The sequence below is a fragment of the Leptodactylus fuscus genome, chromosome 2 (assembly GCF_031893055.1).
Source record: "Leptodactylus fuscus isolate aLepFus1 chromosome 2, aLepFus1.hap2, whole genome shotgun sequence".
Lineage (NCBI taxonomy): Eukaryota > Metazoa > Chordata > Amphibia > Anura > Leptodactylidae > Leptodactylus > Leptodactylus fuscus.
The window spans coordinates 109,943,628-109,967,179 of NC_134266.1; the positions used below are offsets into that span (position 1 = coordinate 109,943,628).

A 23,552-nucleotide genomic window follows, 5' to 3' on the forward strand; every position below is an offset into this window, starting at 1 on the left:
GGGCAGCGAAGGAAGAAAAGTAGTGTGGAGCAGCAGCGAGGCGAAGAATGAAGGCACGGGGCACAGGACCAGCCATCTCTGGAGGTAAGTGGACAACAGGGTTGCTTTTAAAATCCGATCTCCGATTAATAAAAAAATCCCATTGACTTACATTAGGATTGGAATTGGGATCGAGATCGGGTTCGAATGAAAAATGATCGGAAATCGGATTTTAAAATCTATCCTGAAAAGTTAAGATCGGCTCAACCCTAATAGTGATGCAATAAGTCAATGTGAAATGAAGTGAAAAATAATTATTGATAATTGTGCATAATATAATAAATAAATAAGAATAAATGAAGTAATAAAGTAAAATGAACATAACCAAATATATACCGTATTTTAGAAAGAATTTTGTATGGGGTTTTTGAATCAACCCCTAACCAATATCTGCCGTACTAGTATGTCGGGTGTTTAAAGATGGCCAAACTGAAGTTCTAATATTATACTCTGGGCTCTCTTCAGACCTTAGAATATAATAAACATGATCCCAGGAGAGGTGCGGAGAAAAAAGAACCAGTCTGATGAGACCCCATAGTATAATAATGATTTGTGGGTACCGGTGATTTTTGAAAAATTTGTAACAGACCCAGTTTGTTTTAACTGGTTCATTCATCTCTAGTGCTGACACACCCATTTGGTAAGAGGAATGGTAATACCTAGTGGCTGATTCGTGCATTTCTTAAAACAATAACATGAAGTATTAGCATGTTCCTTTGCATTTTTTTCACTTATTTTATTAGTACAACATACTTTTTTCCAAACAATATTAGCATTAGATTTACAATCATTTAAATAATGTAAATGTATACTTTAGTAAATACAAACACTCATTGTTTACATCTAAAACTTGAAAAACAGTCACTATCATGTCCCATTAAAAAGGGTGAATGGCTTCTTGAGTGTATTTCGGCTTTTTCTTGTCACAGCTCTATGTTAGTTGGGTACGATCAGGATACAATTTCACAATCTGGATGCAACAATAATGTTCAATGACTTTAAATTGAGGTCTTGGAAATAGCGAATAAGTTGTAAGACTGGAGATGGGGAGCAATTTCAAAAACATCTGGGCAAACTGAACATAAGCTACAATCAATACTGTTCCCATTGGAAGAAAAAAACATTTTCTCAAACAATTTCTCAACAATTTTATTATCTACTCCAGTTATCATTTCCTGTTCGCCATCAAAATTCACGTCACTTCTTATTATTGTTGTCTCCTTTATCCATCGGGGTCTTCTAGTCAAAGTTGTAATACAGACAAAGAGAAAAGAACATTGCGAACATCTGTGGGTAAGAAATGGTCCAAAGTTTTATTATTTCAGAACATTCAGATAAAATTGCTGTGAATATTTGTGTTCACTCTTGGTTTATATATGTGACTTTGGAATTTAACATTTTTAAATGTTTATATGTTTTTCTGCAGCTCCCACTGTAGAGCACTGTAAAGCCATCTAGAATCACACATGGGAGGAATTTACTATACTATCTATACCAGAAACTAGAGTAGAAGTGGTGCATCCTTGACAGACAGCCCCGATTTATACCAAAGATGCACCACTTTTTCATATTTTTGACCCACTCACCACGTTTTAGGTATATGAACAGAGAGGAAACATTATGAATGTGGATGGGGCAGGAATGTCATGGCCGGTCACTATGACTCAGACCAGAAAACTAGTGTGCGTTATAGCTGTAATCTATTTGGGCACCAGGGCCGGCGTCAGTGCACAGCGTAGTCGGGCAAGTGCCTCTGGGGGTCCCCCGGCACTTGCCCGCGCCAGCACTTGCCTGTCCCGATTTCAGATCATGGGCGTCCGACAGACGCCGGTGAGCTGAATACATAGTGATTAAAGCAGGAGCTGTGACAGCTCAGCTCCTGCTTTAACACTGCGGCCCGGCTTCGGTGTGTGTAGGCGCGATGTGATGATGTCACATCGCGCCTACAACTATGTGAATGGCGTGAGAGCAGAAAGAGGAGCGGCGGGGGAGTGATGGAAGGTGAGTAAGTGTTTATTTGGTTTTTGTGTTAAACATTAAGGTGGAACATAATGAAGGGGGCCCATGAAACTGGGGGGCAGATGAAGGGGAGGGGGGAATGGCATGACACTGGGGCAGATGAAGGGGGGGACGGCATGACACTGGGGCAGATGAAGGGAGGGGAGAATGGCATGACACTGGGGCAGATGAAGGGGTAACGGCATGACACTGGGGCAGATGAGGGGGGGAGAATGGCATGACACGGGGCAGAGACGGGGGGACATGAAACTGTGGGCAGATGAAGGGAGGAGAACGGCATGAAATTGGGGACAGAGATGGAGGGGGGACATGAAACTGGGGGCAGAGGAAGGGTGTATATGAAACTGGGGGAGAGATGGAGGGGGGCATATAATTTACGGGTGACTGTAGGAGGATTATACTGTGTGGGAGCACACTAAAAATTAATGAGAATGGGCGGAGTCAACATAAAAGTGGGCAGAGCTAAATTTGCTGCGGCCCTCTTTCTGCTCTTCAAAAGTTGGGAGGTATGGCGTTGGTGACACCACACTCCTGCGATGTGCAGTGTCCCGATAGTTGTTTAGGGTCTTTTGTGATCTGTACCCCTAAATAGGTGGGTTGTGATATCTTCTATCTGAATATCTGAAGTACCGTATTTTTCGGACTATAAGACGCACTTTTTTTCCTCCCAATATGGGAGGAAAATGTGTGTGCGTCTTATAGTCCGAATGCAGCGTGTGCAGCGTCTGTGTCCCGTCTGTGTGAATCAAAAGGAGAGCAGCACGGTGCCTGCCTGCTCTGCCCCTCCTTCCCTGTCTGTGTCGCGTCTTTGCAGGAGCGAGATATGAGAGGCAGGGAAGTAAGGGCGGGCCAGACAGGTGAAGGAAGCATGGTTTCAAGCTTGCCGAGAAAACCACGCCTCCTTCTCCCGTCTGGCCCGCCCCTCCTTCACTGCCTCTCAGATCTGGCTCTGGCAATGAAGCCACACAGACAGGGAAGGAGGGGCGGGCCAAACGGGAGGAGGAGGCGTGGTTTTCTCAGCAAGCTTGAAACCACGCCTCCTTCACCCGTCTGGCCCGCCCCTACTTCCCTGTCTGTGTGGCTTCATTGCCGGAGCAAGATCTGAGAGGCAGTGAAGGAGGGACGAGCCAGATGGGTGAAAGAGGCGTGTTTTCAAGTTTGCTTAGAAAACCACACCTCCTTCACCCGTCTGGCCCGCCCCTTTTTCTCTTCTTGCATAGCTTCACTGCAGGGTGTCTCTTTCCATCCATGGATGAGATAGATTAGATATAGATAGATAGATAGATAGATAGATAGACAGAAAGACAGACAGACACAGACAGACGGATAGACGGATAGATAGATAGATAGATAGATAGATAGATAGATAGATAGATAGATAGATAGATAGAGATATATGTTCAAATCACCCCCATATCCCTAGAATCTATATAAAACAAAAACATTACTGTGAAACACATACACATTTGGTATCCCTGTGTCCGAAAGCCCCCGGTTCTATTTACATTGGTGAAATATTATATTATTAGGTTATTAAATATTTCACCAATTTTTTTTCCTTAAAATTTTTTTTCCCTATTTTCCTCCTCTAAAACCTTAGTGCGTCTTATGGTCCGAAAAATACGGTAGCTTTATATCTAATGATGCTGTAGAAATGTTTCTGATTAGCTTTTGATTCTGTACAATTAATATGTAGAACATTAAATTTGAAGAATTACTGATATTTGGAGCCATTATTCATAGCCATATTTAAGCTCACTGTCAGGATACGGAGTCGCCGCGGTCTCCTTGCTGCGCGGCGTCTCCCTGGGAGACGTGTTAGGAGTTCTATTGGGTGTGCTTAGGTCATTAAGGGTTAATCTTTTCCTTGCTCTCAGTCTCCATGTCATTAGCCATCAGGTGTGTTTCTCTGCTGCTATTTAAACCCCACCCAGGCATGGATCCTTGCCAGCCATTCACTTTGGGTTTCCTGGTCCCCCTGCTCAGTCTGTTTCCCTATCTGTTTGTATTCAGTCTGTTCCTTGGTTATATACCCGGCTTGTATTTTTGACTATCCCTTGTCTTTTGATTCAGTACCTTTATTATATCTCCTGGCTCGACCTCTTGCTCGTCTGACCTCGCCTTCTCTTCTGTGTCTTGCTGGGACTTGTGGTCCTCCCTGGTTGCATGCTGTTTAGTCTTTTGTTTCGCATTGTATTTACACTGTGCTTTCTGTTTAGGTGTGACCCCGTGACTCCAGTCCCTAGGACTTTCAGGGCCTCCTCTTCCCTAATCCTAGCTTCCGGGATAGAAGCGTTAGGAGTCGTGGTAGGCGCACTTCAATTAGGAAGTGCATTGGTCTGCCTCATCTCAGATATTACAGCATAGTCATAGCCGCAGGGCCTACGACCCCTTTTGTCATTAGTTGCACAGTGTTGCTTTCCCAGCTGTGTCACTTTGCACTGCCTGACCCTGACTCCAATCCTTACACTCACTTTGTAGAGAGTTGTATTAGGTATCCATATAGATGTATCTACTGTTCCTCTGTTTCCTCAGCATCAAAAGTCCTGAGTCCACGTGACCGTTGAGAGAGATCAGTGGCCTCAGAGGTTGGTAGAGAGGGATTGGTAACATTACCAATTCTTTACCAGCAACAAAAATGGTCTCAGTGGTCATGTGAGGCTCATGACTTCCAGTACTGAAATCAATGGAAAACGACGTAAAGGGAACCAGCAGTGAGTATGCTTTTTTTTAAAAAAAAAAAAAAAAAAACCACGTCTACCCCTGCCACCACCCACAGGTTGCTCCAGATTGTGAACAATCCTTTTAATCTGCATTGGTACTAAAATGAGCAAGATTAGGATTTGATGATCATAATAATTTATCTTACCTCAACTCCAAGTACACCTAGGCCTACAGCTCCAGAGATAGAAATATATTTCTTCAAACTTCTAGCAATTGTAATAAAGCAGCCCTGATGGAAAAGACAAAAAAGCAGAACATATTGTCGAAGTAGTCCATGTATAAGTGGTAATGGTGTAAGATGTATATTATTTCTAGCAGTTGAAACATAACAACTAAATATACAGCAGTAAGTGTTAAACTAAGATCACATCTTTACACTCATCAAGGTCGATGTGTTTGTTTTTCTCCAAGAATTAAGTTTGTCTTCTGTCATTAATAGAGATGAGCGAGTACTATTTGAAACTCCCGTTTCGCATAGCATGCACCCATAGGAATGAATGGACGCAGCCGGCACGCAGGGGGTTAAGCGGCCGGCCACTGGCAAAGTCTGCGTGCCGGCTGCTTCCATTCATTCTTATGGGTGCGTGCTATGCGAAACGTCCATTTCAAATAGTACTCACTCATCTCTAGTCATTAACAGAAGTCCTCTTCTCCTCTGCATGCAGTACTGTGTAAAAGTTTTAGGCAGGTGTAACAAAATATATATTTCTGAGTGGTTAATATCTGTTCACTCAATTATAATTAAGTTTTGCATACATAATTCAATTTACCATGTAAACAAACTGGGCACACCATCCATTAGGGGGCAACACAGAAATCAGACCATGTCATTCCTATTTACCTGTGGATTTTCCCTACATTCTATGTAGCTGTTTGTGTTTGCATATATATTTTTAACCCCTTAGTGAACCAGGACGTAATACTACGTCCTGAGTTGCATGGGGATGTTTCTCCATACAGGGTGGATACCCACTGTATAATACAGCCAGGACCCGCCGTTAACAGTAGCAGACAGTGCTCGCACTAATCGCTGCCATTAGCCCTTTAGATGCCGTGGTCAAAATGGACTGTGGCGTCTAAATTGCACAGGCGCCACAGGTACCGCCATTTTTCAACGATCGCCGCCCTCCTAAACATCACTGGAGAGCGGTGATCGGTTGCTATGACAGCCGGAAGACTATTGAAGGCTCCCAGGTTTTTCATAGCATTAGCTCTATTGCACGCTACCAGAGGCATCGTCTAATAGAGCTGCTGTCATTTTGCTATTCACTGCTATATACTAGTATTGCAGTGAATAACATGAGCGATCAGACCCTCTAGGTTTCAAGGTACCTAGAGGGTCTGATCATAAATGTAAAAGAAGAAAAGAAAAAAATTTTAAAGTATAAAAAAATACAAAAGTTCAAATCACCCCCTTTCCCTAGATCAGATATAAAAGTAAATATACAAAAGTAAACATAAACTCATTAGGTACCCCGCACTCCAAAATGCCCAAACTATTAAAATATTTATCCCATACTGTGAACAGCGTAGTGGCAAAAAAAAATCAAAATGGCCATATAGTGTTTTTTCAACACTTTTCCTCCTATAAAAAAATTTATACAAAGTGATTAAACCATCAGATCTTTTCCCAAATGATATCAATAAAAATTTAATATTATCTTGCATAAAAGATGCCACACCAAGCTGCATACATCTAAGAGTGCTTTCACATCACGTTTTTCACATCAGTTTAACTGATCAGTTAAACGGGTCCGTAATTTTAATCAAAAAACTGATGCAAACTGATGTCAATTCAGGCATCAAAAAGACTGATCTGTTAACTGATGTGCATCTATTTGCATCAGTTTGCATCAGTTTTTTGTGTTTACCTTGTGAAACACTAATTAAAGTTTGTTGATAGAAAGAGGAGCTGTCCCCAAGCTTGTAAGTCACAGCACAAATAACAAAAAAAAGTGCTGTGACTTGTGCTTGGGGGGACAGCTCCTCTGCTACCCCCCACATGTGCTTCACATACCGTGTTTCCCCGAAAGTATGACACCCCCTGAAAGTAAGGCATGCGGGGGTTTCTGTTGAATTGCCTAATATAAGGCATCCCCCGAAAAAAAGGCATGCCCGGCAGTGGTGTGCGGGGTTTCGGGGGGCGGGGCTTAGCAGAGGTTTCGGGGGGCGGGGCTTAGTGGAGCTTTGCAAGCTCCACTTCACTGACACAGCAGCCGTGCTCTGTGCTCCGTGTGCACAGCAAAGCCGGCTGCTGCCTCTCCCAGCTCATCCCAGAGGCAGAGACAGCAGCTGCCATACAGAAGAGGCAGCAGCTGGCTTTCCTGTGCACACGGAGCACAGAGCACGGCTGCTGTGTCAGTGAAGTGGAGCTTGCAAAGCTCCGCTAAGCCCCACCCCCGAAGCCTAGCTAAGCCCCGCCCACCACTTCCAGGACGAACAGCAGCACCAGCGCTGCTAGGAAGAAGGGAAAGGTAAGTATGATACCTTCCCCCCTCCCCTCCCCTACACTACCTACAACCGGCAGTCATGCTGACGCTCCACTAAGGAAGTGCCGGCATGACTGCCGGTTGTAATAAGGCACCCCCCGAAAATAAAACAGGTCCTATATTTAGAGTGACAATTTAATATAAGACACTGTCTTATTTTCGGGGAAACACGGTAGTACCATTAGTGGTAGCACATGTGGGGGAGGAGCAGCCAAGTGTGCTGCCCCTTCCCCCACTCCTGGTCCCAGCACTAGATATTCTGCCATTGTGATCCCCTTAAAGTCTACTATGTAGCCTGCAATAGAAAGTATAGAATGACAGGCCGGAACCTTCACAAGGCTTCCGGATGTTATAGCAACAGGACGAAGGACCCGGAGTTTGCTCAGGGTGCCTGCGATCGCTAGTAAAATGGTGGTGCTGGTAAAATGCTGCCTCAGTCAGCTTTGACCGAGGCACCAGAGGGGTTAATGCCTGCAATTAGTGCAGGCATTAGTGCATGGTGTCACTGGGGGCAGCTATGTGAAGCACATGTGTGTGTGTGGGGGGGGGGGAGTAGAGGAGCTGTCCCCAAAGCACTACAAGTCACAGCACAAATAACAAAAAAAGAAATGGGCTGTGACTTGTGCTTGGGGGGACAGCTCCTCTGCCACCCCCCACATGTGCTTCACATAGTACCATTAGGGGTAGCACATGTGGGGGAGGAGCAGCCACGTGTGCCGCCCCTAATGGCTGCTACCCCTTACCCCACCCCTGGTCCCAGTACTAGAGATTCTGCCATTGTGATCCCCTTAAAGCAAATATCTGCCCCTTCCCTTACCTTGTCCCAGCAGGAATCACTCTGCAATTTGTGACATCTCCATGGTATGGTTTCTTTTATCTGCTGCTCCGAGTGATGCCCCTCCCCCACCCCTCACTGCTCGCTTATCCCGACTCATGAACAAAGTGGGAGGGAGGAGCAGATCGGGTTCAGGGACTAGCAGCAGATAAAAGAAACAATACCATCGAGATGTCGCTAAATGGCAAAGTGCTGCTGGGATTAAGGGAGGGGCAGACATTACTCCATGGGTCTCAAACTCAACTCAGCATGTGGGCCGCAGAGCAAGATCCCAGCCAGTCAGCGGGCCGCACCGCGGCAAATTTAGCTCCACCCACTTTTATGTTGACTCCGCCCATTCATTTTTCATGTGCCCCCACACTGTATAATCCTCCCTACAGTCAGCCGTAAACTATATGTCCCCCCTCCATCTTTCCCCCAGTTACATATACACCCTTCATCTGCCCCCAGATTCATGTCCCTCCATCTCTGCCCCCAGATTCATGTCCCCCCATCTCTGCCCCCAGATTCATGTCCCCCCTCCATCTCTGCCCCCAGATTCATGTCCCCTCCATCTCTGCCCCCAGATTCATGTCCTCTCCATCTCTGCCCCCAGATTCATGTCCCTCCATCTCTGCCCCCAGATTCATGTCCCCCCATTTCTGCCCCCAGATTCATGTCCCCCCATCTCTTCCCCCAGATTCATGTCCCTCCATTTCTGCCCCAGTGTCATGAGTCCCTTCATTCCACCTCAATGTTTAAAGAGGACCTTTCACCATTTTGCCCACAGGCAGTTCTATATACTGCCGGAAAGCTGACAGTGTGCTGAGTTCAGCGCACTGTCGGCTTTCCCGATGTGTGCCCAGTGTGAAGAGCTTACGGTCTGGTACCGTAGCTCTTCTATGGTCAGAAGGGCGTTTCTGACACTCAGTCAGAGACGTCCTTCTTCACAGCACAGCCAATCGCGTTGTACTGTAAAAACGTCCCCTCCATCTGCTCGCAGTACTCGTCCATAGACGAGCATTATCAGGGAGGGAGGGGGGAGTTCCTCCCCGCTCCACAGCACAGCGCGAGTGTCAGAAACTCCCTTCTGACCATAGAAGAGTTACGGTACCAGACCGTAAGCTCTTCATACTGGGCCCACATCGGGAAAGCCGACAGTGCGCTGAACTCAGCGCACTGTCAGCTTTTCGGCAGTATATAGAACTGCCTGTGGGCAAAATGGTGAAAGATCCTCTTTAACACACAAAAAAAACACTTATACTCACCATCCAACGCTCCCCCGCCACGCTCTGCAGTTTCACTAATAGACCTGTAGGCGCGATGTGATGATGTGACGTCATCACATCGTGCCTATATGTCCACTAGCCGGAACGTAGCGGCTAGTGGATATAATCATCTCGCAATGTATTCAACTCGGATCCGGCATCCCTGGGCTTGTGCGGGCCGCACAAAATTGTTCGGGGGGCCGCGAGTTTGAGACCCCTGCATTACTCCCTAAGGGGATCACAATGACAGAATCTCTAGTGCTGTGACCAGGGAAGGGAGGAGAGGATAGAGGAGGAGGAGTTCATGCTTACCTTTTGAAAAGTTCCTCTCCTCTCCTCTGGCTTCTCATTCTTCTTCCGACCATGCAGAAAGGGCAGAGTTGTAGTTAATGGGGGCGGGATGGGCTCGCTCTTCAGAGGAATAAACGGGCTTGTATAACAGGATGCATAAGGGCTCGTTCACATCTGCGCCCGGAAGTCCGTTCTGCAGGTTTCCTTTTCCTGCCCAAAACCGGGCAGGAGAAGGAAACCTGCCGGCATCTTTCAAACCCATTCATTTGAATGGGTTTGAAACGTTTCCGGCCGTGAGCGTCGGTGAGCGTTTTATGCGCTCCGTGGCAAAACCGTTTTTTTTAAGCGCACACAGATTCAGACATGCAGCACTCTGTGTCCGGATTTTAAAAAACGATTTTGCTGCGGAGAGCATAAAACGCTCACCGGCGTTCACGGCCGGACACAGTCTGACGGAAGATGGAAACCTGAAAACGGAGTTCGGGCGCTGGGTAAAGGACAGAAAAGCGTAGTAGTACATGCTTTTCTGTCCTTTTGAAATAATGGAGAAGGACATTTTCAAGCCACAACGGAGTATTTTTTTTTTCATTGGAGTTAATGGGTCCGCTGCCTGACACGTTTTTGTAAGGTAAACAGCTGTAAAAAAAACGTGTCAATCAGGCAGACCTACAAAACGTGATGTGAAAGCACCCTAAATATGATAAAGTTACAGGTCTCACAATGTGGTGACACAAAAATGTTTTTCTATTTTGCAAAGTTTTTCATTTTTTAAAAGGTATCAAAAATTTACAAATGCTATATAAATTTGGTATCACTGTGTTCGTACTGACACGTAGAATACAGGTAACTTCATTTTTACCAAACCCAAATGCATTTTTTCTCCAGTTGCACCTCATTCTGATTTTTTTCCAGCTTCCCAGTGCATGGCACAGTATATTGAATGGTGCTATTACTAAGTACAATTTGTTTCGCAAACAATAAGCCATCATATGACTCTGTGAACTGAAAACTGAAAAAGTTAGGGCTCTTGAAATGTGGGGAGAATGCGAAGACAAAAAATGGTCCTTAAGGGGTTAAAAAGCAGAACATAGTGTTGAAGTTTTAGAGTAATGAAGTTATATAGCAATGAAGAACGCCCCTGGGTTTATCTATTTACTGTCAAACATTTTGATGTGTTTGACCCTTTCACTGCCAAGGGTCTCTGGATATTTTGCACCTCCACTAGTCAGAGCAATTTTCACAGTTTTGAGATGGACAAATTAAATCTAAACTGCAACATAAAAAAATCATCCAACCCCCCCATACCTATATATTTATATATTTTCTTACAGTATTGTAAGCAGCCATTTTCTTGTGGCCGGCGGGTATGCGCAGTCGGCTGCCCAAATCCTAGAAGTTTGAAACCACAGCCGGAAGAAGACATGAAGAGAGCCCGTTCCTGATGAAGATGGAGGCAGCGCTGGAGAGTTCTCTCGCAGCATTGGGGATGCCCCCAGTGCTTGTTGAGTGCTGGGGCCCGCCCCCAGTGCTACGAGAGAACCCATTTGCATACTGACGAAAACCGGGATTTCTACGGAACAGCTGCACGGAGAAGACATCTAAAGGTAGGGGAAGAATAGCCTTTCTTAAGGCTATTCCTACGTGTTAGGGACAAAAAATTGAGTTTTAATGTTAGGATCCCTTTAATATTTCATATATACAACCATCTTAATGCAACTTTGCAGCAAAGCAAGCAAAAATTGCACAAAAATTTAAATTTACAACTAAAGTGCCATCTCAAGCAATCCCTTTCTGCAAACAAAATGTATTTTCCAAAAAACTGCAATATGTGAGGAGTTCATATATACCATACATGTATATATTTACAGGGGTGGGTGTTAAACGCCAAAAATCGCAGAAATGCACCTGCAGGGCTCCTCTTCCCCCCTCTCCTTCTTACTACAGTTCGTAAATGCTTCCTTAGACGGGGGGAGACACTTTAGAGCCCTATATCTTAGGACTGGATGGGGCTATCATGATGGTTGAAAATTATATCATGGTCTTCATGATAACCCTTACAGTTCTGAAGTGATTCACTGTTGAAAACACTTTCAGGAATTCAGATCTGCAATTGGATCTCAATGCCAAATAGCGTTTTCAACAGTGAATTGTGAAGACCTTGGTATCATTTTAACCCCTTCCCGACATGCGCCGTAATAGTACGGCGCGTGTCGGGTCTGTAACTATGGCGACCGCCTGGGAGCCGGGCGGCCGTCATAGCCGCCGGGTGTCTACTGCTTTAAGCAGTAGACAACCGGCTCTAATGCCTCCGATCGGTCCCCGGACCGATCGGAGGCATTAACCCCTCCGGCGCTGCTGTCAAAGGCGCCGGAGGCGCCATCTTCCCGGCGGCGCATGGGCGCCGCCATTTTGGCAAGGATCGCCGGCTCCTGGAGCATGCTCCAGGGCTGACCCCCCGTTGCCATGACAGCCGGGAGCCTTGTTAAAGGCTCCCAGCCAGTCTGCAAATTCTCTCTTTTGCAGGCTGGTGTATACAGCCTGCAAAAGAGATGATGATTTTTTGCAATGCATTGCAATGCATTAGCATTGTAATGCATTGCATTAGTGATCAGACCCCCTGGGGTTCAACACCCCTAGGGGGTCTAATAAATGCAAAAAAAAAATAAAAAAAAAAGTAAAAAAAAATATAAAAAAATATAAAAAGTATTAAAAGTTCAAATCACCCCCCTTTCCCTAGAACACATATAAAAGTAGTTAAAAACTGTGAAACATATACATGTTAGGTATCCCCGCGTCTGAAATCGCCCGCTCTACAAATCTATAAAAATATTTTTCCTGTTCGGTGAACGCCGTAGCAGGAAAAATAGTCAAAAGTGCCAAACCGCCGTTTTTTCACTGTTTTAATTCTGATAAAAATTTGAATAAAAAGTGATCAAAGCAATAACATTTCCCGAAAATGGTAGAACTAAAAAGTACACCCGGCCCCGCAAAAAAAGACGCCCTATGCATCCCCGTACACCTATGTATAAAAAAGTTACGGCCGTCGGAATATGGCGACTTTTAGAAAAAAAATTTTTTAACACCGTTTTGGAATTTTTTTTAGGGGTCAAAATGTAAATAAAACCATATAAATTTGGTATCCCTGGAACCGTACCGAAACACAGAATATAGGGGACATGTTATTTTGGCTGCACAGTGAACGCCGTAAAACCAAAGCCCGTAAGAAAGTCGCAGAAATGCATTTTTTCTTCAAATCCACCCCATTCTGAATTTTTTTCCTGCTTCCCAGTACATTATATAGAATAATTAATGGTGGCATCATGAAGAAAAAATTGTCCCGCAAAAATTAAGACCTCATATGACTCTGGGAGCGGAGAAATAAAAAAGTTATGGGGTTTAGAAGGAGGGGAGTCAAAAACGAAAAACGAAAATCAAAAAATGCCATCGGCGGGAAGGGGTTAAAGATGAGATTCTCATCTTTAAAATGAATCTAAACACATGAAGATAGCCTCATCTAGTCCTGAGATATCGGCATTAGTAGAGAGGACCTATTAGCTACGTTGTCCGCTACAGAAGTGCCACCCTGGGAGGACATAGAGCTACGTCCTTCGCAGGGAAAAGGTTAAAGTTCAATGTTGGAAAATCTGTAAAAACTCCATTAAAAAAAACTTGACAAAAGCTCTGTATCCATTCCAGGGGTCAAAAAATGATTTAATACAATTACCAAAGTGTGAACTATGTGAATATGTGCTTGTGTGTGGAGATGACTTCTTGGGGTGGGTATCATGCCAGGAAGGCAACGGCCCAAACCTCTTCCAAGAAACTACTGTCAGGGATTATCTCTATCTGTCCTAGATATGATAGACAGTGTTCAAGTACACACTTCACAGGAGAGGTAATGAAGCAGCGTTTTCACACAGTTTTTTTTATTCTATTGCAAGAGTTAAGGTTGAATGTTATAACTTTAAAAAACAATATTACTGATGTCTGTGAACAGACAGGGTTAAATTGACTTTAGCAATAATTCTGGCATTAATATCATACACCCTGAAAAAGCTCTGAACTTTTCCATCTGTGACATATTCTTCAGGTCCTACGGTTTGATTATATTTTCTTTGTGATTCTCAGGCTAGGTTCACAATTGTGCCTGTTCTCTGTTCGTGGTTTCCGTCCCCAAATCCACTTGAACAATGGTCTCTGCATTTTTTTGGGCAGAGACCATCCAGAAACCCAGGGGACCATATTATTATCTATGGAATCCACAGGTTTCCGCAGGTAACCACTTTTTAAGCAGACTGGATTTCCATTTTTCGCGTCCACAAGCGGACCTGAATAACAGAAACCTGAACGCATGTGTGACCCTAGCATCAGTTGTCTTTAGTTCAATTTCACTGAATACTAAGCGATTTACATATTTACTTCACTTGCCAGCCTAAACACTGGGTATCTGCAACAATGTCTACCTGCTGGTGTTTGGGTGATGTTCAGACGGCATCTTGCCAAGTTCTTGCACCCTAGATGGGATGAGCCTTTCCAAGCAATATTTATGTTCAACTCCATCCTGTCACAGTGAAAGACCTGAAATTGTGTGACTGTTGGGTTTGTAGCCATGTGTCAACTACTCCTATAGGGGGGAAGGTCCTTAAGAATGCTAGAAGGGGTTTCTTTGAGTTTTGCTGAAATGTTTCTGTCAGGAACAAGGCCAGTAAGCCTCCACAGCGCTGTGCGGAAGCTTCCGGCCCTCTCCTGTCTGCGCTCCTGAATTCCGCACTTCTGGGTCTCAGGAGGCAGGCCGGAATCTCCACCGCGTTGTGCAGGGGTTGCTGGTCTCCTCCTGAGCTGGATGGCGGACTTCCAGTTTGCGGCCTAGCAGCAGGCCGGAGCCTATTTAAGGAGGGCTCTGGCTCTGGACCACCCCTGGCTATTCAGTTGTACTCTTTTGTCCTGGTAGTAAGCGTTCCTCCTGTCCTGATTACCTGTGTTTCTGACCCCTTGCCTTGACCTCTGACCCTGCCTTTGCCTCCTGATTTGTGTACTGTGCCTGCTCCTATTTATGACCCCAGCTTGCCTCTAGACATCTGGTTCCTGATCACTGTTTTGTACTGCTCTACCACTCCTGTTACCGACTCGGCCTGCCTGACATTCCTTTTGGATTTCCCACTGTACTGTGTTGCCTTCTTGTTGACAACCCAGACCGTATGATTAAGAATTGACTCTCTGCTGCCATCTTCTGACCATTCACCACAGCCTTCTGGATCCTTGGACCTACACCACTAATCAAAACATCTGCTGATAAGAGATCTCAGTGTCTGGTTGACTGTGATTTGTGGTGCGCTGTGTGTTTGGCCTTTTCTGACCCATACCACTCTGCCCAGCAGTGCTGCCAAGTCCATCCCCGCCATCTGGGGCTCTGAAGAAGACGGGGGGTGTTGGACACACAGGAACATATTTACCTTTCTGATCAGTGTATCTAGTACTGGTTCTCACTTTGGCTCAGAACTATATCTTTTATCCTAACAGTTTCATTTTATATCTATTGCAACAATGTTCAGTATAAATACTACTAGAGTATGAAGAAGTAAATACACTAGCCTATACTTAGCAGGATTATTGCATGCTGACGATTTTGCTTTTTAATCGTAAGTCTATAGACAAATATCCACATATGTGTTGTATTCTAGTTTCATGTAAGAATATGTTAGGATATATATCTGTCAGGCGTTACATTTTATCCCTTTAGTACAAAAGTTACAAATGCTTCTTACGATATTATCAATTGTACAGTGGACGACTCTTATATACAAATTGCTAACAACCAAACTAGATTTGCACTTTTTGAGCAGATAGCAGTTAAAGTTCTTTGCACTAACCAATCATTGATCCCACGAGGAAACTTCATTTTCTTTGTGGCCTTTAAGTGGTTGCCTGTGAATTCAATAGGTATGGTACTTTCCGAAAATGTTAAAGGGGTTATTCAGTTTTTAAAGGTTAGCGGAAATCCAAAAGGATACATGTTTTAGCAAAACATAGTCTGTTAGGGCTCTTTATTTAAGTTACATGGGCTGGATTTCCTGGACTGGAGGAAGATGTTCTGATGGCTGGTTGTCAGGATTTTGGCTTAAGCACCCTGTTTTTGGGACATAAGCTAGCTTCTCTACCTCTTCAGAGAGCCTCTGGGTATACATTTTCTGATTCTGTCCTTAATTCTGGTTTTGCTTTAACCTCAGATCTAAATAAACTTTAGTCTGCTTTTCTCCACTCCAGATGGATTTGTGTAAAATTATTCATAAAACATATAGGTTACAAATAGAGATGAGCGAACAGTAAAATGTTCGAGGTTAGAAATTCGTTTCGAGTAGCCCCTCAATATTCGACTACTCGAATCGAATATCAAACCCTATAATAGTCTATGGGGGAAAAATGCTCGTTTCAGGGGTAGGCAACATTCGATCAAATTATACTTACCAAGTCCTCGAGTGAGGGTCGGGCTGGATCCTCCGAGAAGTCTTCTCCTTGCAGCGTCCCCGCGGCATCTTCCCGCTCTGAATTCACTCTGCCAGGCATCGGGCCTGGGCAGAGACGACTGCGCATGCCCGCACTACAAGCGGACATGCGCAGTCGGCTCTGCCCAGGCCCGATGCCTGGCAGAGTGAATTCAGAGCCGGAAGATGCCGCGGGGAAGCTGCACGGAGAAGACTTCTAAAGGTAGGAGAAGAACCAGAGTTGATTGGCCAACTGTATAGCATTCGGCCAATCAATGCTGGTTCTGCATCGAACTTTTACATTCGATTAGCGAGTGGTACTCGATCGAGTACGAGTATTTCGAATACTGTAGTATTCGATCGAATACCTACTCGATCGAGTACTACTCGCTCATCTCTAGTTACAAACAAATAAATTGATCTTTTGTCTGTGCCTGAGTGCCTATACTGTATATGGCTAGGTCTGGTTAACTAAGTGACATAGTGATGGTGGCTGTTTGTAGATAGTTTGATACCTGATTGTTAGTGTAGTCCGGAGTGTTCTCCATGCACTTCTGTCTGTCCTTTATGACTCCAGATAAAACTGGGTGGTCACGCTTGCAGCAGGCCTCTGGCCATGGTGCAGAAGGATACAGGTGGTGGAAATGGGATCTGTTATCAAAGTCATTTAATCCAGAGATGCCACAACAGGATAGCTAAAAAAGTTAAAACACAAAACAAGGCATTCTTATGATATTCTTACAGTTTTATTTCATAGAACACATATTTTTGAATGTATAGGTTAGATTTTCAGGCAAAGTTTGCTAAAAAAAAAAAAAAAAAATGACTGCTGTGGCAAAGTGAAGTTGTGTGATGGCGGAAATGTAAATTATTAACAAATGTGGTCATGATTGACAAATGTAAACTACTAGGTAGAACAATGTCAATCTTGTTGCCAGCTCTCAGGGTGTATATAGGATTTGAGCCAACTTTTTTTATGATATATTACTTTTTCAATTCTTTAGATTTTTGATCAAATACTTTTGGTGATTTTGTGAACATCCATAGGCTACATGTTATATATGAACAGTTTAAACACTGAGTTTGTTTAGGAGTTATACTTCTAAAACAATGCTTGGGTCAGATGAACCGCAAACATGAACTTTTTTATTCTTTTAACAAAAAAATGACACTGATTCATAACTGCATAAGTGCCAAGTAAAAGATTGAGAATGTTTCAGAAAATATATGGATATGAAAGTATAGCATTAGCATGAAGATATAGTATTAGTTTTTTCCAATACTGTTTCTGCATCAGTTACTCTTAATTTTCAAGATATCTCTTTCTTTTCATTCATTCCATAGGAACATTCATGTAGAGGAAAATCTTTGCTAGTTGTGTTATGATCACACACAAATTCATACCTCTATACACGAGAAAGCTTTTAGAGCTCTACTGTAACTAGTTTCTCCTGTGTGCTATGCACAGTATTGATGAAGCAAACAATGAAGGTTTCTATTGAATGACTACAAGCCGAAATCTTAAAAGCCACACAAATGTAATATAGAAAGCATATTGCAAATTGTTTTGAAAGAATATTATAATTGTGACCTTTATATCATAAAGTCACCTTATTTTTTGTAGTTGTGATTATTTGTAAACACAGTCCACAATAAACCTTACTGCAATCATAATGGTGTTCCAGGACTGGCTGTACACTTCCGAAGAATTGTCTCCTTTGTAATACTTCTGTAACTCATGCAGAAAATTTTCTTCCTTGATCTGAAGTGGAGATAACCAAAGTCAGAAATAGATATTTGGGTATTGTAATGTAAATATTTTCTATATGCAACGATACTGAAACACTCAAAATTCCACTGCAGACAACATTCTCCAACCTCTCAGTATTATCATAATACTTACCAATTTCTGATAGGTCAAAGCAAGAATAATACCGACAAGTTCCACAATGAAGAAGAGCAAAATAAGTATAAAGAACTGTAATAAATAAATAAAAATATACTGTATCATCAATATGTACTTAATGGCTTTAGTTAAAAAGCAATCTTTGTTGTTCAAATGGAGAATTGTAGTTACTAATGATAGAGATATGAAATGGATGGAATTAAAGAGGTTTTCCCATCTCAGTGTTTCACCTTCTTTCCTGTCTCCTCTCCCCTCTACTTCCTGGTCTCTGGTTTATTCTGTGTAATGTAGAGCTCAGAACAACAGTGCCTTGTGCTTGAGAAGTACATACAATAATAACAGAATCACTGATAAAGTAGTGTTCATCACTATAGATGGCTGGGATCAGGGAGTCAGTCAAACACTGCAGCTACACAGTGGTCTGAAACCTAGTGAACAAGCAGTCAGAGCAAGACAGAAAAAAACAAAGCATTGGGTATAAAACTTCAGTTAGCTTAAATGATCACTAAACCTAAAACCTAAACAAATAATTAAAAAAAAAATTCCCTATACAACACCTCACATGATATCTTATTTTTTTCCTTTAAAATATAATTACAAATAATGAAAAGTAAAGTAGACATTTTAGAGTTCTGTGATCAGATAAGGGGGCGTTCACACTTGCGCCCCTGTCCACCCGCTGTGTGTTCGTCCTAATCCCTGGAGAAACTGCATAGGGGACGACTTCCCGGCAGTCAGTTTAACAACCCATTCATTTGAATGGGTTTTTAAAGCAAACCGCCAGTGATTTTATGCAGCCTATCCACAGTGAAACCGTTATTTTTTTTTGCACGGGCACAAATTCGGACATGCAGGACTTTGTGTCCGTGCTAAAAAAACCTGTTTCACCGCGGAAAGGCTGCATATGGACACGAGCGGTTTGCTTTAAAAAGTCATTCAAATGAATGGGTTTTGAAACTGACTGCCGGCAAGTAATCCCCTATACAGTTTCTCTGGGGATTAGGACGAAAACATGGTGGGCGGACAGGGGTGCAAGTGTAAACGCCCCCTAACTTTGTCAATGGTCTCAGACCTTCATTAGCCAGTTAGGGTTATGAATTATTCACTACCATTGTTATGAAAGGACAAGTGATGCAAATGTTACAGTTTTATAAATACCCAGTATCCTCTAACCTTGTGCTAAAAAACAGCAGCCATAGTTTCTTCCAAGATGTTGCCTAGCACTCAGAAAATGGTGGAGGTCCACAAAGCAGGAGAAGGCTAGAAGATAGCAAAGCGTTTTCAAGTTGCCCTTCCTCAGTATGAAATGTAATTAAGAAATGACAGTTAACAGGAACAGTGGAGGTCAAGATGAGGTCTGGAAGACCAAGAAACATTTCAGAGACAGCTGCTTGTAGGATTGCAAGAGAGGCAAATCAGAACCCCCGCTTGACTACAAAAGACCTTCAGGAAGATTTAGCAGACTCTGAGGTTGTGGTACATTGCTCTACTGTTCAGCGATACCTGCACAAATATCGCTTTCATGGAAGAGTCTTCAGAAAAAACCTCTGCTATGTCCTCACCATAAGATTCAGCATCAGAAGTTTTCAAAAGAACATCTAAAGCCTGACACATTTTGTAAACAAGTCCTGTGGACCAATGAGGATAAAATAGAACTCTTTGGCCAAAATAATCAAAGGTACGTTTGGAGAAAAAAGGGCCCAGAATTTCATGAGAAGAATATCTCTACAAACAGTAAACATGGAGGAGAATCAATCATGCTGTTGTTTTGTGTTGCAGCCAGTGGCATGGGGAACATTTCACGGGTAAAGAGAAGAATGGATTCAATGAAATTTCAGCAAATTCTTGAAGCAAACATAACATTATATGTAAAAAAGCTGAACTTGAAAAGAAGATGGCTTCTACAAATGGATAATGATCCTAAATAGAGATGAGCGAACACTAAAATGTTCGAGGTTCGAAATTCGATTCGAACAGCCGCTCACTGTTCGAGTGTTCGAATGGGTTTCGAACCCCATTATAGTCTATGGGGAACATATACTCGTTAAGGGGGAAACCCAAATTCGTGTCTGGAGGGTCACCAAGTCCACTATGACACCCCAGGAAATGATACCAACACCCTGGAATGACACTGGGACAGCAGGGGAAGCATGTCTGGGGGCATAAAAGTCACTTTATTTCATGGAAATCCCTGTCAGTTTGCGATTTTCGCAAGCTAACTTTTCCCCATAGAAATGCATTGGCCAGTGCTGATTGGCCAGAGTACAGAACTCGACCAATCAGCACTGGCTCTGCTGGAGGAGGCGGAGTCTAAGATCGCTCCACACCAGTCTCCATTCAGGTCCGACCTTAGACTCCGCCTCCTCCGGCAGAGCCAGCGCTGATTGGCCGAAGGCTGGCCAATGCATTCCTATGCGAATGCAGAGACTTAGCAGTGCTGAGTCAGTTTTGCTCAACTACACATCTGATGCACACTCGGCACTGCTACATCAGATGTAGCAATCTGATGTAGCAGAGCCGAGGGTGCACTAGAACCCCTGTGCAAACTCAGTTCACGCTAATAGAATGCATTGGCCAGCGCTGATTGGCCAATGCATTCTATTAGCCCGATGAAGTAGAGCTGAATGTGTGTGCTAAGCACACACATTCAGCTCTACTTCATCGGGCTAATAGAATGCATTGGCCAGCGCTGATTGGCCAGAGTACGGAACTCGACCAATCAGCGCTGGCTCTGCTGGAGGAGGCTGAGTCTAAGATCGCTCCACACCAGTCTCCATTCAGGTCCGACCTTAGACTCCGCCTCCTCCAGCAGAGCCAGCGCTGATTGGCCGAATTCCGTACTCTGGCCAATCAGCACTGGCTAATGCATTGTATTGGCGTGATGAAGCAGTGCTGAATGTGTGTGCTTAGCACACACATTCAGCTCTACTTCATCGGGCTAATAGAATGCATTGGCCAATCAGCGCTGGCCAATGCATTCTATTAGCTTGATGAAGCAGAGTGTGCACAAGGGTTCAAGCGCACCCTCGGCTCTGATGTAGCAGAGCCGAGGGTGCACAAGGGTTCAAGCGCACCCTCGGCTCTGATGTAGCAGAGCCGAGGCTGCACAAGGGTTCAAGTGCACCCTCGGCTCTGCTACATCAGAGCCGAGGATGCGCTTGAACCCTTGTGCAGCCTCGGCTCTGCTACATCAGAGCCGAGGGTGCACTTGAACCCTTGTGCACACTCTGCTTCATCAAGCTAATAGAATGCATTGGCCAGCGCTGATTGGCCAATGCATTCTATTAGCCCGATGAAGTAGAGCTGAATGTGTGTGCTAAGCACACACATTCAGCACTGCTTCATCACGCCAATACAATGCATTAGCCAGTGCTGATTGGCCAGAGTACGGAATTCGGCCAATCAGCGCTGGCTCTGCTGGAGGAGGCGGAGTCTAAGGTCGGACCTGAATGGAGACTGGTGTGGAGCGATCTTAGACTCCGCCTCCTCCAGCAGAGCCAGCGCTGATTGGTCGAGTTCTGTACTCTGGCCAATCAGCGCTGGCCAATGCATCCCTATGGGAAAAAGTTTATCTCACAAAAATCACAATTACACACCCGATAGAGCCCCAAAAAGTTATTTTTAATAACATTCCCCCCTAAATAAAGGTTATCCCTAGCTATCCCTGCCTGTACAGCTATCCCTGTCTCATAGTCACAAAGTTCACATTCTCATATGACCCGGATTTGAAATCCACTATTCGTCTAAAATGGAGGTCACCTGATTTCGGCAGCCAATGACTTTTTCCAATTTTTTTCAATGCCCCCGGTGTCGTAGTTCCTGTCCCACCTCCCCTGCACTGTTATTGGTGCAAAAAAGGCGCCAGGGAAGGTGGGAGGGGAATCGAATTTTGGCGCACTTTACCACGCGGTGTTCGATTCGATTCGAACATAGCGAACACCCTGATATCCGATCGAACATGTGTTCGATAGAACACTGTTCGCTCATCTCTAATCCTAAACACATGTCAAAATCCACCATAGACTACCTAAAAAGGCACATGATCCTCATAGTCTTCTGATTTGAACATCATTGAAAATCTGTGGCTTAGACCTCAAAAGAGCAGTGGTGCATGCAAGACGACCCAAGAATCTCACAGAACTGGAAGATTTTCCAAGGAAGAATGGATGAAAATCCCTTAAACAAGAACTGAAAGACTCTTGGCTGACTACAAAAAGTGTTTACAAGCTGTGATACTTGCCAGAGGGGGTGCTACTAGGTACTAACCATGCAGAGTTCCCATACGTTTGCATCAGGTCATTTTCATTTTTTGCTATTTTGAAAATGTAAAATGTGATTTTTTTTCTCCAAAAAATATATTGATAATGTGTCATCTTTAATGGGTGAAAATGTATTATCTGACTGATGGAACTTTTCTGGCTGTCAGAAGTGTTTTATACGTTCATCCTCTAGTAATAATCGTTATTGCGATTATTTTAGCGTATAATGGATATTGCTACAGAGGCAGTCGGTGTATTTTACTCTATAAAGAACAGGTATAAACAGGACAAGGGGCAAATGTAAACTTTATGGATGACTTTGTGAATGTGTTGATGCAATTCTTTTGGTGCTGTGGCCTCAACAATGATAAATGTCTGTGAGGGGGCAACGCGGTGGCTCAGTGGTTAGCACTGCAGCCTTGCAGCGCTGGAGTCCTGGGTTTGACTTTCAGCAGGAACAACATCTGCAAGGAGTTTGTATGTTTTCCACGTGTTTGCATGGATTTCCTCCCATTCTACAAATACATACTGATAGGAAAAAAAATGTACATTGTGATCCCTATATCTACATAAAAATAAATAAATAAATCTGTGTCACATGCTCAGAGGGGTATTACATTATCTCTTCATGTGACAATCTTAGTGCAAAAGAATAGCATGCTCTCTGATTGATAAGAGAGGGGATAACATGGACAGAAGTCCACGCTACCCCTCCCCCTGGGGTCATGGTCACATGCAGGTTATGCACAGAGGATGATGATTTCTCATTGTCTCTGCAGTCTGTAGTTCTGCTTCTTCCCCCTCCTTCCTTCTTCAGCAGCTCTAAGATGCTGCCTGAGGCAGGAACCGCTCCTGTGTGAGTGACCCAGCACAAGAGACAAAAAATGGGAATTATTACAGTCAGAGACATCACCTGTAAGTCACTTCATTTTGCCTGTATTGTGCTCACCTAAAAGGTCTGCAGACCCCTGTGTGGAGCAAATATGTACCACTATATGGTCACTGTATTTTGGTAATATTAGTATATTGCCTCTTCTGTGCTGAACCACTGGCTACACCTCTGTTTACGCCATATGAATTATTCTATTCTGCACTGGATTTCTGAATGGCAATTGCCTCATTGCACTTCCATCAACTCTTCTGTCTGTGTCAGATTAAGCAATTGCAGTTCTCCTTCACAGAAGGGGGGAGGACATTTTAGAGCCCCATATCTCAGGATCTGTTAGGACTATGAAGATGACCTTGGATTCATTTTAAAGAT

The 23,552-nt window shown here is 43.8% G+C and overlaps 1 protein-coding gene across 1 annotated transcript in view; it reads right to left on the reverse strand.

Annotated features, from left to right (window-relative positions):
• Window positions 1-1,254: 1,254 nt before the first annotated feature.
• Window positions 1,255-23,552, reverse strand: part of LOC142194954 (tetraspanin-18-like) — a 28,733-nt gene continuing 6,435 nt past the window's right edge. Inside the window, exons 3-7 of the mRNA XM_075264401.1 lie at window positions 18,030-18,104; window positions 17,790-17,888; window positions 16,642-16,821; window positions 4,928-5,011; window positions 1,255-1,326 (exon numbers count right to left, since the gene is read on the reverse strand). Of these exons, the coding sequence (XP_075120502.1) occupies window positions 1,279-1,326; window positions 4,928-5,011; window positions 16,642-16,821; window positions 17,790-17,888; window positions 18,030-18,104 (486 nt within the window). The 3' untranslated portion in view covers window positions 1,255-1,278. The remainder of the gene's footprint in view (window positions 1,327-4,927; window positions 5,012-16,641; window positions 16,822-17,789; window positions 17,889-18,029; window positions 18,105-23,552) is intronic.